Source organism: Equus caballus, chromosome 28 (assembly GCF_041296265.1).
Source record: "Equus caballus isolate H_3958 breed thoroughbred chromosome 28, TB-T2T, whole genome shotgun sequence".
Classification (NCBI taxonomy): domain Eukaryota; kingdom Metazoa; phylum Chordata; class Mammalia; order Perissodactyla; family Equidae; genus Equus; species Equus caballus.
Window position 1 is genome coordinate 47,883,067 of NC_091711.1, and position 17,841 is coordinate 47,900,907.

At 57.3% G+C, this 17,841-nt stretch overlaps 1 protein-coding gene across 5 annotated transcripts in view; it reads left to right on the forward strand.

Moving 5' to 3' along the window:
* Positions 1 to 17,841, forward strand: part of GRAMD4 (GRAM domain containing 4) — an 83,562-nt gene that overhangs the window by 6,142 nt on the left and 59,579 nt on the right. For 2 of the 5 annotated variants that reach the window (XM_023631343.2, XM_070254062.1), the window contains exon 1: positions 12,166 to 12,516. The exons of the other annotated variants lie outside the window; for them this stretch is intronic. In XM_023631343.2, coding sequence (XP_023487111.1) covers positions 12,512 to 12,516 — 5 coding nt within the window. In that variant the 5' untranslated portion in view covers positions 12,166 to 12,511. Of the gene's footprint in view, positions 1 to 12,165; positions 12,517 to 17,841 lie in introns of those variants that run through there. 5 annotated transcript variants of the gene reach the window in all.

Genomic DNA, 17,841 nt, shown 5'->3' on the forward strand with positions numbered 1-17,841 from the left:
TGTAGTGACAGCGTTGTGCTTGGGGCCTCTTCTGAAGTGTGGCCCCTCTTCTGCAGCTCCAGGTGGCCCTGGACCCACCTGTCTTACGAGTCTAGGTGGGCTCACTTTGCCTCACCAGGCCCCGGAGTCTGAGTTCAGAGTAGCCCCTTCTGTTGCCCTGGCTGTCTGAGACTCTTCACGCTTACCCACCACGTGCAGGGCCATTTCCCGGGTCTCTTTTCATTTCCAGTGGCCTTTGGCATGCTTACCATTTATGTGAGCTGCACAAAAGGCACCTCCTCTGGGAAGCCTTCCTGGCCTTCCCACTCACATGGAGCTAAGGGCCCCTGTGCTGGTGTTTCCCCATCTACCTTCTGAGCTCCTGGAGGGCAGTGGCCCTCTTTTCATGGATCCCTGCTGGCCTCCTTGGAGACAGTGTCTGGCAAGTGTGTGTGGGCTGAATGGTTGCAGAGGGGGGAGGCGTGAGAGGGTGGGACTCATGTGGCTGTCACTGCCTGCCCTGCTATTTCTCTTCCTCGATTGTCTTTCTGTTATTATATGATCACATGGTTTTGAAAGTTCGCTGCCTGTGCCCTCTGGAGCACTTCAAGGGCAGGCCGGGGTCTGGCTGTGGGTGTCATGGATGCTCAGACAGCACTGCTGAGCGAGCCTGGAGCCCTGCCCGTCCGCCGCCTGCCTCGCACTGGGCGGCATGCTGGGTTTGTTTTTGTTTTGTTTTTGAATAGACTGTATTTTTTAGAACAGTTTTACAGTAGAATTGCAAAGATAACACAAAGAGTTCTCACATACCCGTCTCTCCCCAGAGTTTCTCCTGTTATTAACATGTTACATTAGTGTGGGACATTTGTTGCAATTAATGTATTATAACATTGCCATAACAATATTGTAATAGTATTGATACATTAATCAAAGTCTATAGTTTATTCAGATTTTTAGAATTTTTACCTAATGTCTTTCTTCTGTCTTAGGACCCCGTCCTAGATATTGTCATGTCTCCTTAGGCTCCTCTGGGCTGGGACAGTTTCTCAGACTTTTCTTTCTTTCTTTGTTTTTTTGACGAGGAAGCTTGGCCCGGAGCTAACATCTATTGCCAATCTTCCTTTTTTTTTTCTCCCCAAAGCCACAGTACATATTTGCATATCTTACTTGTAGGTCCTTCTATCTTCTATGTGAGATGCTGCCACAGTGTGGCTTGATGAGCGGTGCGTAGGTCCATGCTCAGGATCTGAACCTGTGAACCCCAGGCCGCCGAAGCGGAACGTGCAAACTTAACCACTGTGCCACGAGGCTAGCCCCAGACTTTTATTATTTTTGATGACCTTGACAGTCTTGAGGAATATTAGGTATACTGTAGGATCGCTTTCCATTGGGATTTGTTTGGACAGTTGGAAATCGTCTGTCGTAATTTGGATGTTTCTCTTGGGGTTAGACTGGGGTCGTGGGTTTTGGGAGGACGACCAAGAAGTGAAGTCCCTTCTCATCCCATGACCTCAGGGCGTGTGCTGTCAACACGACTTCTCACTGTGGTGTTGGCCTTGGTCACCTGGCCGAGGTGTGTTTGTCAAGCTTCTTCAAAAGAGGGGCGAAGTTCCCCTCTTTCCCCGTCCAGCCCGTCCTCCTTGGAGGGAAGTCACCATGTGCAGCCCACACGTAAGGGGCAGGGAGTTATGCCCCACCTGCTTGAGGGTGGAGTGTCTACAGAAATTATTTAGACGACTTCTGTGTGGGAGACTTGTCTCTTCTCCCCCATTTATTAATTTATTCAATCATTTTTTCTATTAGTACGGATTCGCGTCTACTTGTTTTACGCTTTGAGTTATGATGCGCTTCCACTCTGTTTGGTTTGTGGGTCACGTTGTCCAGCTTTGGCCACTGGGAACCCTTTCAGTTGACGTACCCCCCCTCATGGAGGGTGCTCTACAAGCATGAGGGGAGCACAACGAGGTGCTCCTGGCTCATCGAGTGTATTTCCTTTCCCAGCCCTAGAATCCAGCCAGTCTCCAAGGAGCACGGTTCTTTTCACTGGAGAATGGTTTTAGAAACCAAGATCTGGCACTGGGTGTGCTTGTTGCTGCTGGGGTTTCGTTGCTCTGGGCCCTCCCAGCTGACAGAGTGAGGAAGTGCATGTGTGTATACTAACCGTGGAGACACACGCCCGTAACTGCATCTGTGTGTCTCCACCTGCGCCCTATTAGGTGAAACGTGTTCCTCCTGATGATATAGTCTGTGGTCTAATTGTTGCCACGTGGATCCTTCTGGCCTCCTCCCCTTGCTGATCAATAAATATCCATTTCAGCCACGGGACCTGGGCTCCTCCCACTTGTCATCCATTTACTTAACCGTTCAATTCCGGTATGCCTGCCGAGCAGGATGAGAATTGTTATCCCGGGCCCCAGGAAGTGGCTTTGTGGCCCAGAGTGCAGCCTGCATGATTGGTTCCTTCTTAGTCCTCCAGGCTCCTGGCGTGCTGTTGGAAGGTAGATTGACAGGCGTTCTCTGCATGGGCCCCGCAGAGGCCAGGGGGCTGCTACCTCCCCAAGGTGGTCTGTGACCTGCCCGGAGAGGGAAAGAGGAGAACTGGGGGCTTCCCTGCTGTGCCTACTCAGCCTGGCCTCTGGGGACAGGCACAGACTTGGCTTGCCTTTGAAATTTGATAGCGGGGCTGATTTTGAACACACCCTGGAGGTCTGGCCTCTGGGGGCACGAGGAGGAAGGCTGCCAGCAGGACCCTCTGGAACTCAGACGCATCATTGACTCAGATCTTGGCTGGGCCTGGTTCCTCCCCACCTCCAAACTCACACTGTAGCGGGAGACGACAGCCTTTGAAGGAAGAGCTCACCTCTGCATGTGGCTCTGCAGAGCGGTGGCCGCGCACCGAGACTGACTTCCTTTCTGGAGGGGAGAGAATGGAACGAATTCTGCATGTCGCTGACGTGGGGTCTACATCGGCTCCCGTTTCCACGCGGGGCTCTGTCCGCGGCATGTGTGGGTCCTGTTGGCAGAGGTGGAGGCCTTCAGTTGGGGGCTTCTGAGCAGACCCTTTGAGCCAGGTGGGAGGGGGAGAGGCAGGGAAGTGCTTGTGAAGGTTGGGGCCCGCACCCCCTTTGTGGGGCCGAGGGTGGGTCCCAGGGCTGAGGAGGCCTGAGAGCAGCCTCGAGTCAGGGAGTTTGCTGGGTTTGTGTTTCCGAAGAGAGGAACGGCCACCTGGGCAGGCTCGGAAGATGCCTGGCACAGCAGTTGTCCCTTTGTGCTCCTGTCCCTTTGGAGATAAAAGGAGGGGACGGTGGGAGGGACACCGGACTGGGACTCCGAGGGCCGGTGCAGTGCTTGGGTTCCTGTGCATGCGTGTCATGGGCCGAGCTCCGGGTTTCTGAGGATGGCACTAGTGAGGATGGTCACTTTGAGTGGCGCACAGGTGGTGGAGTAGCAGGTGGGAGCTGCCGTGCTGACTGTCCCATATCTGCACGCATGGGGAGGTGCTGTGTAGACTGTGCCATCTCCACGCTTGGGAGGTGCTGCTCACGTTATACCATGTACACACGTCGCTGGTGCTGTTTTCCATGCAGGGTTTTCAGGATCGGAGAGGATCTCATCTTGCTTTCTCCATCTCGGGTAAATCGGCTGTGGACCTGGGCAGCAGGTAGCCCGACCGCAGCACCCCGGTGGAGGAGGATGATGAATGAAGCTGCTGCCCTCAGGGAGTGTGTGGGGGGAGGGAGAGCGGGCCAGGTGGGATGGTGGAGAGAGTAGAGGCTGTGGGACGGGGGGGTCCTCACCCCGCTGGGGGTCAGGGAGGGCCACTGGAGGAGTGAAAGGAGGGGGCACCGCAGCCCATTTGGCAGGAAATGGGGTTTAGCCCGAGGAGGAGTGGGGAGGGGCAGCCAGGCCGGGTGAGGCCTCAGGCCACTGTCCCGCCCTCCCTGGGACCGGCTGGGGTTGGCATGGGGGCCTGCGAGGTCAGCTTATTGAAGGTCAGCTCCTGTCCACGGCTCCTGGAGACCCAGCCAGCATGTGCCTGCTCCTCTGCTGGGGCCGGGACTGGGCTCTGGGCCACGTTGGGGTGCCCCCTGGCTGGGCACCCTAAAAGCCCTTGTCTGCCTGCTGGGCAGCTGGGACCTCACGGAGAGGGCCCCGTGTCTCCCCCGGTCCTGTTGGGGGAGAGCTAAGGAAGTGAGTGGAGCCAGCCAGGGGCTCGGGGAGTGGGGGCTGCACTGCGAGGGGACCGCCCTCATCCCCGGGTGGCCCTTCCTGGGAGTGAGGCTCACCCACCCTGCTGTGGTCCTGCTGCCTCCCTGCTCGCCCTCGACCCCTGCACTGGGTGCCCCCTTCCTTGGGGCCTTGCTGTACCACACCCATGTCCCTCCTGCTTTCTGGGTTGAGGTTGTAGGCTTGCTAGTTCCCACGCGACAGCCACAGGCAGCTGTGGGGGTGATGCTGGCCTGGAGGTGCATTCTCTTCTCTGGTTGCCGAGCTCTGGGTTGAGTGCAATCGTTTGTGGGGTCACAGCTACCCTGGGCAGCTGCCTGGGGATCACTGTCTGGGCAGCGTCTGTGCAGAGGGAGAATCCATGCTGCACAGCTGGGGTGAGCCTGGCCTGACCGGTGAGGGCTGCTGTGGTCTCAGTCCTTCCCACAGCCCGAGGGGTCGGGGGGCCGAGGGCCCCGGCAGCTCAGAGGGCCCCTGGGATGGCAGAGATAGGAAGATGCATGTCAGCATTTGCCTCTGGCAGTGGAATTTGGCATTTAAAACTCTGAAGCACCTTGAGTAGTTAGAAAAACACACAGACCTTCAAGATCACAAAACTGAGACTCTCACTCTTAGAAGAACCGGGTTGTAACTAACGCGCCACGGGGCTGCCACAGTGTCTACACACGGCACTTGTCTCTTGTGTCCCCGGCTGCTACTGAGAAGTTGGGGGCGGGGAGTGCCTCATCTCACACATGCTCCCTCCAAGAAGTGGGGCTGAGGCTCCTGCATGTGGGGGAGGGGGGAAGGGCCCAGCTGTCCCAGGTGACACTGCCCGCTGGCTCAGGCCAGTCATGCTGTGCACTCCTTCAAGACCCCTCTGCGGTGTCCTTGGGGTCCTGTACTGGCTTCAGCGCCCAGGCTTGGTGTCCAGGGGCCGCTTTCTGAAGCCCCTTTCCTGTTCCACCCAGACAGGAGTGTCAGGGACGAGACAGGTGGGCTGGATGGGAGGCCACTCTGATTGAGCATGTGACCCGTGCTCCCTGCTGCATGGGGGAGGGGGTAAGCAATGGCATGCCACCAGGCCTTCCACTGTCCTGTCGTATTGGGTGAGCCTGTCGGAGGCGTGCTGAGCACATCCTGGATCAGGAGGAAAAGGGATATTTTGTTTAACAGCCATGGCTTAAGAATGCAGGGCGATGTGTGAGTCACGTCAGAGGTGTTCCATCGGAAAGTTACATGGGGTGTAAGCATCTAAGAGTGTGTGGGGGGTGGTAGGGATGGGGGGGGGCAGGCTAGCAGCAGGGCTAAAGCTGCTGACCCCAGAAGAATCGAAAGGAGTGAAATGTACTGGTGGTCTTCCTTGTCCCTGGAGCCCAGAAAGATGTGTGATGTTTGGTGGTAAGGAAGTGAAAGATGAGTCAACTGCCAGAAAGCCCTGTGCATCGAGGAGCGGGGCTGCAGGCCGGCTGGGAGTGAGGCTGGGAGGAGGGCGGGGCAGGGGGGGCCATCCTGCTCCTGCTGCTCCCTGTCCGGACAGCCTGTGTCCAAGGGTCACGCCCCTGTGCCAGCCGAGGGGCCCAGGCGGTGGCCTGAGGAGGGCAGGGTCAGGAGGGCAGGCAGCCGTGGGCTCCACCTGGGCTGCTCAAGTGTCGCGTTCTAGCCGGACATCTAGAATTGGGACTCTCAGGGTGGGCTGGCCCTGGGAGATCAGCCCCAGCATCCCCCATCTGCTGCCAGGATGGAGCGGCTGCCCAGTGGGGAGGGAGGGAGTCGGGGGGAGGAGCAGGCCTGGGAAACCCCATGACTGTCCAGTGTCATCAGCCTGTCTGACAGGTGAGGAGCATGAGGGCGGCCGGGCAGGCAGCAGGCAGCGTGGAGAAGGGAGGTGGCAGGCCTCCTGGAGGTTGAGGTGTGCTCCGTGTTTGTGAGAGGACTGGGCTGTGTGCTGATGTCTGCGGGGTGGGCCAGGCCGTGTGGAGGCAAGGAAAGGGGAGACATGGCCACCCACCAGTCACTTTCTAAGCTCTGAAAAGCCCCGCACCTGATCCTTCACAGTCACTTAGTTGCCTGCTGCATTTGGAGAATTGGCCGTCTTAAAAAGATGAGCCCTGGATGTGGGGGGAGGGGAGGCGAGCCCTGGATGTCAGGGGCCCCACCTCACGTGGCCCAAGGGTGGACAGCATGGTGGGAGGCTGGGCTGACTGGGGGACACGGGGAGGGCTGCCCGAGGATGCCCCAGGGAGAGGAGAAGCTGGTGGTTGCCAGTATCTGAACACCTGCTGGGGGCCAGGGGATGTATGTGGGTGGCTGCCACCCCCACAACCACCCCGGAAGGGGCCACATTGTCCCCACTTTGCAGATGAGTAAGTGGGGTGTCAGAGAAGTCCTGGTAAGTGGTTGAAGAAGCTCTGCTGCCTGCAGGGCCTGTGCCCTCTTCCTTGTCCCACCTGCCCACTCCTTTTGAGTTGATTTAAGTGTTTTAAAAGATTGAAGCTGTCTTCTCTGTTACCCATTCGTGGGCCTCTTGTGGACCCTTAACTCTTCTCGCCTGGCCCACCGCTCAGGTTTCCGGGTGACCCACCCTCTCCATGTGTCTGCCCAAGGGCCCGCCACGCTCTGTGTGGACCACAGCTCCAGTCCCGCGGCCCTCTCAGAGAGGCTGTCCTGTCAACATCCTTTCTGTGGTTGCAAATTGTCAGATTGTTCCCTGACCCCCTTAACCAGCCCCCACGGCCTCCCCACCACCTGGCTCAGGACTTGTGTAGGGATGGGTCTCCTGCATAGACCGTGAGCTCCTTGAGCCTGGGCCTGCAAGTCGAGGTGATTCCAAAGGCCACCGTCACCCCCTGCTGTCGGCTGGGTGGCTGAGCCACCGGCAGTCCGAGGGGCCTTGACACATCTGTGCCACCATTTGTGGCCTGAACAGGCCTCGGGCCCTCAGTTCCTCCCCGAGGCGGGAGGGAGCCGGGAGTCTGATGTGTGCAGCTCTGGGGGTCCACGGACTGTCCCCACTCTGAGCCCTGGGGAGGCCTGTCCGTGTCCTGTCTGCTGTCTCTGTGTCCTCCAGGAGCTACAGGACACCTCTTCTGGCGGAGAGCTGAGACATTGCTGGGGGTGGCTAGGGGACTCCTGAACCCCCAGGCTGGGCGGGTCAGGAGCGCCTGCCTGAGGAGAGCTGGCCGTCTGGCTGTGTCTGTGACCCAGGCCTGGAGTCGCCGCTGTGTATGCCTGGTTAGTGGCTGTCTGCTGCTTGCTTGTGACCAGCCTGGCTTGTGTGGCTTGGCGGGGCCGGGAGGGGAGGAACTCAGGGCTTGGGACCAAATGCATGCTGACTGCATGGGAGAGAGGCCGTGGCCTGGGGGGAGAGGAGGCTGGAGAGGTTGGGAGGGAGAGCGGGCAGCATCTGTCTGAGGACAGCTGAGGATGACGAGGTTTCTAGTTTAGAAAAACAGCTGGAGGGGCTGGCCCCGTAGCCGAGTGGTTAAGTTCGCGCGCTCCGCTGCAGGCGGCCCAGTGTTTCGTCGGTTTGAATCCTGGGCGCGGACATGGCACTGCTCGTCAGACCACGCTGAGGCAGCGTCCCACATGCCACAACTAGAGGAACCCACAACGAAGAATACACAACTATGTACCGGGGGGCTTTGGGGAGAAAAAGGAAAAAATAAAATCTTTAAAAAAAAAAAAAAAAAAAAAAAGAAAAACAGCTAGAGAATGCAGGGGCTGGAACAGGAGCCAGGTGCCCAGGGCTGACGGCCCCGAGGCAGGTAACTGCATGTATAGGCTGGGTCCTGCCTCGTCTTTCAGGGCCGGGGCCCCGTGGGGGTGACTGTGGAATCCTCTTTATTTTACATTCTCTGATCCGGGACCTAAAAAAATTAACTTTGCTGCCATATCAGAAATGGACTGTGATTTGGACCCCATGTTTACCAAATGTAAACAAGGCCCATGCTGCCAGAGTGGCTGCTGACACCCCAGGTTACATCTCCAGAAAGGCCTGTGTCCGCCCCCCTGCACTCTACAGTCAGCCATGGCCATGGAGGGATGGGAAGGGTCGGGTGGCATCGACGGGACATCGGGCCATTCCCTGTGACCACAGGCTCCACGAGGTGGGCAGGACCGTCTCACTCATCCCCACGTCCCCAGCTCTTGGCTGAGGGCGTCAGGGCGTGTTTGAGGGGAGCCCATTCATGCCTGTCACCCTGAGTCCAAACCCCAACCCCCCAGGCTGCCCGTGGTCTGAGGCCCACCTCCACTGCCCCCAGCCGGCTGACTTCGTTGGCAGATCAGTCTCCTTCTTTTAAGCTAGGCAAGTGCGTATTCTTTAATAATTGACTACTTAATTACGTGATTAAAAATAAAGTGAGTTGTTTGCACTGAGTCATAGCGAGAAAGCTCAGCCACGGCCTCCAGCAGACTTGGTCATTCACAACTGGGGACGGGTTGGGTTCGGTTCCTCTCCCGAGTGTTTTCCTGGTTCAGATTGGGTCAGACCGAGGAGTAACCACGTCCTTCCGCACCTGTGGGAGACCCCCGTTCAAGGCTGGGTTTCCATCCCGAGAGTCTTTGACTTCTGTGGCTCATGTTTCTGGGGTCCAGCCCTGCGATGGGCTCTTCCCCACTCTCCGGTGTCAAGCAGATTTCTCAGCCAGGACCTGAACCCCTTGCATCCAGGACACGGCTTGTGGCGCAGAGGGAACTGCTGGCTCCCCGCTCACCGCCGGCTCTTCTGCCGAAAGAGGCGGCCATGCGGGGTGCAGTTTAAAAGTCTTGGCGATAAAAAGAGCCTATTATGACCTATTTATAAAGTATTTCAGAATCACTTACATGAGTATTTTGTCCTAAATTCTGTATAATTAGAAGATATGAACCCTACTCTGTGATTATTTCTGCACACCAACATAACCTAAATTAGAACTCTCTCCATGCAGTTTTTTTTTTTTTGAAAAGAAACCATTTTAACAAAACCATAAAAGGAATTGATTTTATCCACACCCTTCTCAAATGCTGGAAAATAATGATTTTGCTGCAGGAACACGGAAGCCTTGTTGACTGTTTGATCCAAGACCCTTTATCTTTATCGATAGCAGAAGGTAAATCTTACAGAAACCTTTGGGAAGTCCTCATGAGGTCTGACCTCGAGGCTGCTGAACCGTGGCTGCCTTCCCACCTGCCCAGTGCTGTCTCCCCCGAACCTCAGTTTGAGCCAGAAGCTTGCCAGCAGGTGTCCTGGTTGTGGGTAGTCTTAACGTGCAGGTGGATGGGGAAGAGCGTTTTGATGCCCCTGTGCATTTAGCAGATGTTCGAGGGCCTCTTAGCTGCTGGCCCTGCCTCGGGCGGAGGGCAGGTGGATGGATCCCAGCAGCGCCTCCTTTGAGCGGTGCCTGTAGCGGGGGTGGCAGGTGTGGACCAGCGATGCCTTAAGTGGCTCAGTTTCCGTAGCGGCATATGTTGGGTTAGAGGAGACGTTCAAGAGGGAAGACCTGTGGGCTGAATCTTTTTCTCTCTCTCGTGATTTTTTTGGACCTTAGGTGCCTAAAATCTGGTAAGTCATTCTCCTTGGGTCATGCATGGTATGCTGTCGGCATTGCTTGTGCAGGGCCCTCTTGTCTATTTAGTTATTTTCGGTGTAATAGGCACCCTTGAGCTCCCCTCTGAGGAGGAAGCCAGGCCTTGACGATAACCACCATCTACCCACGTGCTCTCCAGCCTCCTCCCCCCGATCTCCAGCTCCCTGTTCTTGATGTCGCTGTTCTCGGTTCCTTGTGTCCTTGGGTCTGCCTTTCTTGGGCCGGCACCACACTGTCTTGTTGCTGCTGCTTCCTTCACAGGGCCTCTCATCTGCCCGGGCAGTTCCCTCCTTCCTGCCCCTCTTTTGTGGTTGGATTTGAAGGACTGGTAGAAGTGGTCTGGGCAGACTGGGCAGGCTGGGAGGTAGAGAGATGATGAGGAGCATTCTAGGCCAGGGCAGGTGTGGGAGCACACAGGGGTGGGGGCCAGGTGTGTTCTGTGGTGTGTGGGGCACAGGGGAGAGGCTGGCAGTGGCCAGGGGAGGGCTGGGCTGAAGGAAGCTCCTGGCCCTGTTTAAGGTCCTTGACACAGGAAGGGATGGCCTCCGTGGGTTGTGAGGGATCTCGGGGGGCAGTAAGCCTAGAGGGCAGGCCTTTCCAGAAGTTTCAGGTGTAGAAATGGCCCTGGTGGGGGCTGGGGACTGGGAGGAGGTCTGCTGGAGATGGAGGCTGGGGCCACCCCGGTCTTGGGCAAGGGGCTTCTCCCCGGCAACGAAGGGGAAGGTTGGAGCCCCCGCCGCCGACTGAGGGTGTGAGGGTAGCACTGGAGTCCGGGGCTGGGAGGGAGCCGCCATGAGGCACAGCCGCAGGGGAAGCGGGCTCCATGCCCCTCCTACTGTGGGGCCCGAGGACCAGGCCTGAAAAAATGAGCCTTTCAGCCCAGAGATGCTGGGCAGGTGTTCCGTGGGCAGCTGGGGGAAGGCAGGTGCAGAGGGGGTCGGGGCAGGCTCGGAAGCTGACCAGAGAGAGACTGAGTAACACAAGACTGGGAGAACGTGCCTCAGCAGCTCTCCTCGCCTCAGGTTTCCAGAACAATCCGAGAGGTGATTTGGGGGACATTGGCCATCGGGACAGGCTTTTCATGTGGTTGCCATGGAGTGGGTCCTGGGCTGTGATTCTGCCTTTAATGAGGGTTTCCCCACCCTGGGGACCCTCATCTTGTAGCCCGTGGGGCCAGCTGGGGCTTCCTGTGCTTCTGGAAAAGTGAGGCGATGCCCCGGACGTTCTGGGCCAAGAAGAGGTGCTGGGGTCCCCCAGTGGAGACCCCTGAGAGGAAAATGGGCTCCCGTCAGGCAGCTCACCCCTCGCCAGGGTGGGCCTGGCCACAGCCGTGGGGGCCCCTCTTCCTGCCCCGACACCCCAGCCCAAGCTTCCCTGGCAGTCACCAGGGGAGCAGCTCGTCTGGCCAAACCACCCCCGTCATGGCGGGTCCCCTGTGCCTGTTGGGGGGCCGAGATGCAAATGTGCAGAGAGCCCCCAAGCCCAGGCTGCACAACCGGGTGTCACCTCGTCTGATGGAGGTGAGGGAGGGTAGCCGACTTGTCCACGGCCAGCAGCTGAGCCGAGTCCTCCGGGTCCCCGGCCTCACATCCATCACCCTTTTTCTCCCCCCTCATGGGCTCGCCCAGGGCGCTGAGGAGGTGGGTGCTGGGGGAAGGAGTGGGGGCTGGCTGGGGGCCTCACAGCCCATGGAAATGAGCCTAAGCCTGCGTAAAATTGAGCCTGCTGTCCTGGTGGGGGGCCGGACACACACACGCGCACACACACACCGCCCCCCCGCCCCCCGTGCTGAAGTGTTGACCCAGTGTGCCAGATGGGTCGATGTCATCGAAAGTGGACGCTGTTGGAATCATTTGTGCCCAGGTCCGGTACTCAGGGAGGTCAGGGGGCCACGTAACCGTAGCTTCCTCTGCCCCTTCTCCCTGGACTGGCTGGGGGACATGGAGTGCCAGGCCCAGCTCCCTGAGGAGAGGCCCAGGCTTGGAGTCCCAGCTGCTTAAACCGCATTGATGAGGCGAGAGCCGTCAGTTACCACGGGTGTGAGTGTGGTTGGGATCACCATGGTCAGGCCATCCCTGCAGAATCACAGGCAGAGCACCTGGGTGAGAACTGGGATGTGTCATCTCCCGTGTGGGTGCAGCCAGAGCCCCCTGGGCACCTGGGGGTGTTGTGTGCTGGGCAGCGGCTTCGGATGGTCTTTCTCTCTTCTGTTGGAATTTTGCTTCCTTTTGGGGTTTGGAGATTAGGCCCCAAAGGCAGCGTTGTTTTGTCGTCGTGGGGCCTTTCCATTGTCCCTGAGACCTCCTCGTTGCAGAACTGTGATGGCCACAGCGTTGACTCAGCTGCCTTCTCCAGGTCGGACTGGAAGCCACCCTTGCCGGTTTTGCCAACCTGTTCGTCTGGTTAGGCCAGGTTTCCACGCCTGCTTTCGATGAGTCCTGCCCTCCCCTGGGAATCCACTGCCAGACCTTTGGACCCCTTGGCGGGGGACGGGGAGGGCTGACGGGCTCCGGCAGGAGAGCAGAGTGGAGATGGTTCCTTCGATGCTGGCGGCCGGGCCAGAGCGGCCCTGAGGCCTCGCCGAGGGCGGGTCTTGGAGCGGGCTTCGAAGACCAGCGCTCGCTCGACAGTGGCGTTGGTCCTGGCAGAAAGCCTGCTGCAGGCAAGGAAATGCTGAAGAGAGTTTGTTCCTCTTTGCTGTTGGGTTTTCCTAGAGAGAAAACGGTCTGAGGCCCCCTTCGTGTGGGGATCAGACGATGCGGTGAGTGGGGTCTTCCTTTGGTTGGGGGCCCTCCGCTGAGCTGTGTCTCCCTCACGTTCCAGGCGATCTCCTGGCAGGCTGTTAATTAGGACAAGCGCAGCTTTCCATGCAGGTTGCTATTCCACGGGCAAGCCTATATGACATGTAGGTTTTTATCCACTGTGTGCTGGCGCACCTTGCCGCTGGGATGCCGTAGAAGGTGGCGTGTTCTCATCCTTTGCATTTTAGTCCATGAAGGGGTTGGCAGCGGTGGCCTTGTCTTGGTCAAACTAGGATGGAAATTCTTGGGACACGTTTGGGTCTCTTCTGCCCTGGTGAGTGGAGTCCAGGAATATGGCTGTCGGAGGAAGGAAGGGGGTTGTCATCTCGCACACTGGCTTTCGTTGCCTGAGGATTCTGATGTGGAAGGTACGGAACATTGTCTACAACGCGTCCTGACGGGACCCTTTCAGGAGCTCCCTCCGCTACTTCCTAAGAGATGAAATGCCGGTTGTTGGGCTGATGTGCTGACGCTGGATTCTGGCTGCTCGGCTGCATTCATTGGGGTCTGGCTGGCCGAGTTGGGGGGACTGCCTGGGGGTGGGGGCCTGTTCAGGAGGCTGCACCTACTGTGGTATGGGAGACCCTGTGGTCAGACCGGGGTGCATCACAGCCGCCAGCTCCTTTGAGGGGCAGGTGCACCTGCTGTCGAAACAGGGCTGCTGCTGAGAGCCGGTCCTCTGGAGAGGAGGGCCCAGCAGGCGCTTGTGCGGCCGGGCACCCTCGTCAGCTGTGCTGGCCATGCCGGTCGGAGCTGGAAGAGGAGGAGCAAGTGGGGCTGGAGATGCGAGCGCAGGGAGGCGGTCCCGGGAAGGGCAACGCCAGAGACAGCAGTTCAGCCCGGTTCAGAGGGCCAGGACACGAGCTCAGCCGGGGGCACCTGCAGTGCCCACAGCCCATGCTTTGCAGCCTCTGGGGGGAGGTGGGGGTGCTGGGCAGGATGGGGTCCCTGGGGACCATCTGTCACAGGAGCAGACTGCGATGCAGGGTCAGGTCGGAACGTCCCCAGGCTCTGAGAGGATTCCTGAGCACACAGGAAGTGGAGTTTTGGAACCTGTGTCGACAGATGGGGGCCGAGGGCGAGAGATTTCTGCTGGGAGCCGCCTGGGGCCGGGGCGCTAGGGCCTGTGCGTGTTAGTAGCCGCGTTGTTAATTCTGTAATACGGGGACGGCCCCAGGCTTTTCAAACCCTGAGCCATTATTTTCATAGTGTGCTTTTGGATATTATTTTTTTAAGAAGTGACATCACCCAGCGCCATAACCTGCACTTAACCTGTTGGCTCAGTTCTCTGGAATGAGCTCCTCAGTTCTCTGTGGAAGACGGGGGTGGGAACATTTCCACAAGTCAGCCCCGTAAAGCATCACAGCCACGCAGGCCGCTGGATTCTGCCGCAAAGCAGACACGTCTTGTTTTTTAATTACGCGTGTTGGAAGGTGACGTCCCGAGGCTCTCCCTGCGTGGGGACCTCCTCCTGAGCGGTTTGGGAGAACCCGGGCATCTTGCTGCCAGTGCCGCCTTCTCTGCAGAACTGCCGATAAAGTGGATGATTGCCAATCTAATCTCACCTGAAAGGCACCGGGAAGCTGGCTCTTTACAAAACGATTTGTCAAAGGGTCTGTGGAGAGGGAAGTCCTTTAGTCATAAGATTATTCTTCCAGAAGAATCTGTTGTGGAAACTGACTGTTTCATGCCTTGACTTCTTGAGGCTGGTGACGCCTGCCCTCTCCTGAGAATGCCACCACCAGCTTGTAACCGCGTCCCGCAGGTGTCACCTGGGTACTGTCACCCTCCTCCTGTTCTCCAAGCAGCGGGATGTCAGGCCGCTGTCGAGGGTCTCCCCCAAGTGCAGGATGGCCTTGTCCGCCCAGCACGGAGGGGCTCGCTCTAGGCTTGCTTCGGCAGAGGGGCCCTTTGCAGCGCAGGTCCTGGGGCGTGGGGGTGTGGGGCTGCAGGCACGGGGCGCTCAGGCTGTGTCTCTGGTTCCCCTTCTTTCTTCTGATATTTCCTTCCCGTCGTCTCTCTCTCGGCGTCACCTGTGTCTATTCATTCTCAGGCAGGCTATCCCCCAGGATGGCAGCACCTGTTGGCTCCAGGCTGACGCGGTCCCGTTGTGCCTGCTGAGTTGCAGTCTCCACTGTGCAGAGTGTGTGATTCACGGCCCCTCACAGTGGGAGAGGGGGTAATTCCCCACAGGAGTTGGGAGAAGGGCTACTGGGTGGTGAGCAAGGTGCTGTGCACACCAGGTTGCAGAGAGGCACGGTGGGCGTGGAGAAGGCAGCGATGCAAGGTGGTGTGTGTCCATGCACATACAAGTGTGTGAGCCCGTGTGCCCCAGGGCTGGGGTGTTCACAGATGGAGAGGTTCCTGTGAACCTGGGAGTCAGGGAGGGCTTCCTGGAGGAGGAAACTTCTGTGGCCCCGGAAGGGTGCCTAAGACCCAAAGTCAGGGAAGGTGGATGGAGGGCGTAGATGGGTCCGGTTGGGAAATGATGGTGTGCTTGGGAGGCGGGTGTGATGCTAAAGCTGACTGGGACTGCGAGGAGGAGGAGGAAGCGTGCACTTGAGGGGCTCCTCCTCTGGCCTGACCCCCAAGGGGTGAGGTCAAGGTGGAGAAGGAGAGAGGATGCCCTTCTGCAATGTGGGGTGTGCAGGTTTGTTGTGGCCCTGGTTTTGAGGCCTACGGTGACTGGGCCAACACCAGAGGCCATGTAGCTGCTGGTTAGGAGCAGGCTGCTGCTCCTCCCTTGCTGCGTGGCTCTCCCTGCCTCAGTTTCCTTACCTGTAAAGTGGGGGTGATGGCACTCGGCCTCTCCTAGAGGTGTGATGTCAAGTTAGCCGGCAGAGGACCCCTCAGCCCTCAGTCTGCGTGTGTGAGCCCTGCTACCCTCCGCTGACGTTCCTCTTGCACACGTGGTGGACATGGGTCAGGGCAGCGCGCAGGCCCTCAGTTGGCTTGGCGCCCCCGCCTCCTATTGGCCATACCCTCTCCAGTCCCATCACCCACGTCACTCGCCCGGGCCCCTGGGGACCCTTGGGCTTGTCCCCTTCTACCGCTCCCTTCCATCCCCTGCCCAACAGAGGTCCTGCCAGGCGTGCTGCGTGTGTGTGCGTGAGAGCCCTGAGCTGCTACCCCTGGGTGCCGGGTGCTGGGCGCACGGGTCGGTGAGGTTCGGGGGTGTGGTGGAGACAGGCCAGTCCTGCTCTCCACCTGCTGTCCACCTGCTGCATGCCCAAGGCCAGCTCTGTGCCCTCACCTGGCGTCTCAGGGCGTGCATGTGGACACAGCTCCCCACTGGGGCGTAGCTACAGCTGCCCGAGGCCTGGGCCGGGGTCAAGGGGAGCCGTAGGCTGACTGGGGTGCCCTCAGGGCACAGTGTCCAAGCCTGTCCCTGCACCCCTTCCCCAAATCACGGGGGTAGCCGGCGGCTCTCAGACTCTCTGGTTTCGGAACCCCCTTTATAGTTGTGAGTTACTGAGGTCACCAGAGAGGTTTATGTGGGTTGTATCTGTCCATCTTTACTGTGTTAGAAAGTAAAACAAAGAAATTTAAAGGTATTTATTAACTTAGCAAAAACTATAAACCGATTACATGTTAACATAAATGGCATATTTATATCTGAAAATATCATTATCACCCCCCAGAAGGAAATTAGTGAAGGGGCGCTGGTGGTTTTGCCAGCCTCGATGGGTCTGATTTAATTGGAGACAGCTGGGTTCTCGGCTTCTGTGTGGCTCTGCCGCCACGTCCTGCCCTGGGGCCACCCAGGAGCAGGGCTGGGAAAGCACAGCACGGCTCAGGGTTGCAGTTACGTCGTTGTGGCCTCCTGGGTCCCCTGAACGGGTTCTGGGGACCCCAAGGGTTCTGGACCGCACTCAGAGAACCGCTGGTTTACCGTCAGGAGAGATTTCCCTGCACTAGTGAATGAAGGTTCTCATTCTCATTTTTCTGTTTTATTAAAACCTTCTTGTTTCTTTTATTTTAAAAATTTAATTTTAAAACTTTGCTGTGGAATAGTCTACACATTGAGGATTCAATATTCAAAACGGGTTGAAGCTTATGCTGGCCCCCTCCACAGAGATATGATATGAACAGACTGGTGGTTACCAGAAAGGAAGGGGGCGGGGGGAGGGTGAAAGAGTAAAGGTCACATGAGTATGGTGACAGATGGCAACTAGACTATTGGTGGTGAGCACGATGCAGTCCGTCTATACAGAAGTTGAAATATAATGATGTACACTTGAAACTCATATGTTATAAATCAATGTGACCTCAATAAAAAAAGGGTGTTCGGGGCCCTCCCCGAGGCCTGGTGGTTAAGTTTGGCATGCTCTGTTTCAGTGGCCTGGGTTCATGGGTTTGGATCCTGGGCGTGGGCCGTGTACACCACTCCTCAGCCGTGTTCTGGCGGCATCCCACATACAAAATAGAGGAAGACTGGCACAGATGTTAGCTCAGGGCTAATCTTCTTCAAGCAAAAAAAGAGGAAGATTGGCAGCAGATGGTAGCTCAGGACGAATCTTCCTCAGCAAAAAAAAAAGGGGGGGTGTTGAAGCTTATGAGGGCCTCCTCCTTTCCCCTCCCTCCTGTCTTTCTGGTATGCAAATAGCAGCTCACATTGGTGTGGGCCTTGCTCCTGGCAGGTAGCAGTGTGCAGTGACAGCGAGCTCTCTGGCAGGACGTGGGGGTCTTCACTCCCTGTTCAGGTTGTAGGGTCTGCCTTATGTGGCTCTCCCCATGGGTGGACATGACAGTGCATCCAGCCCTTTTTTGCTGTCACAAAAACAACACTGGGATGAGACGGCCTTGCCTGTCCGTGATTTTGCAAGTGTGAGAGGGGGAGATTCCTGGAAAGGAAATCGTCGTTTTACTGGATGTTGCAAGGTTGCCCTCCGCTCCGTTCTCCAAGTAGGGGGACCTCTTCTCCCTGTGCTCACACCCACAAACTGTCTGCCAGTCTGTCAGGGCAAATGGTTTCTGTGTCCTTTTAATTTGTATTTTTCTCTTTATAAGTGAAAGTGAATCATATTTTTATGTGTTTAAGAACTGTTTTTCTTTTTCTGTGAACTGTCTTTTCTATTTTGCCCATTTTTCTACTGAGCTGTTTATCGTTGTTGGACAAATTAATTCTCTTTAATGTATGTTGCAAGTATTTTTTCTTAGGTTGTCATTTATCTTTGACTGCGTACGGAGGTTTTCCAGAAACTCTTGTTTTTGAGGAAGCTTAGCCCTGAGCTAACTACTGCCAATTCTCCTCTTTTTGCTGAGGAAGACTGGCCCTGAGCTAA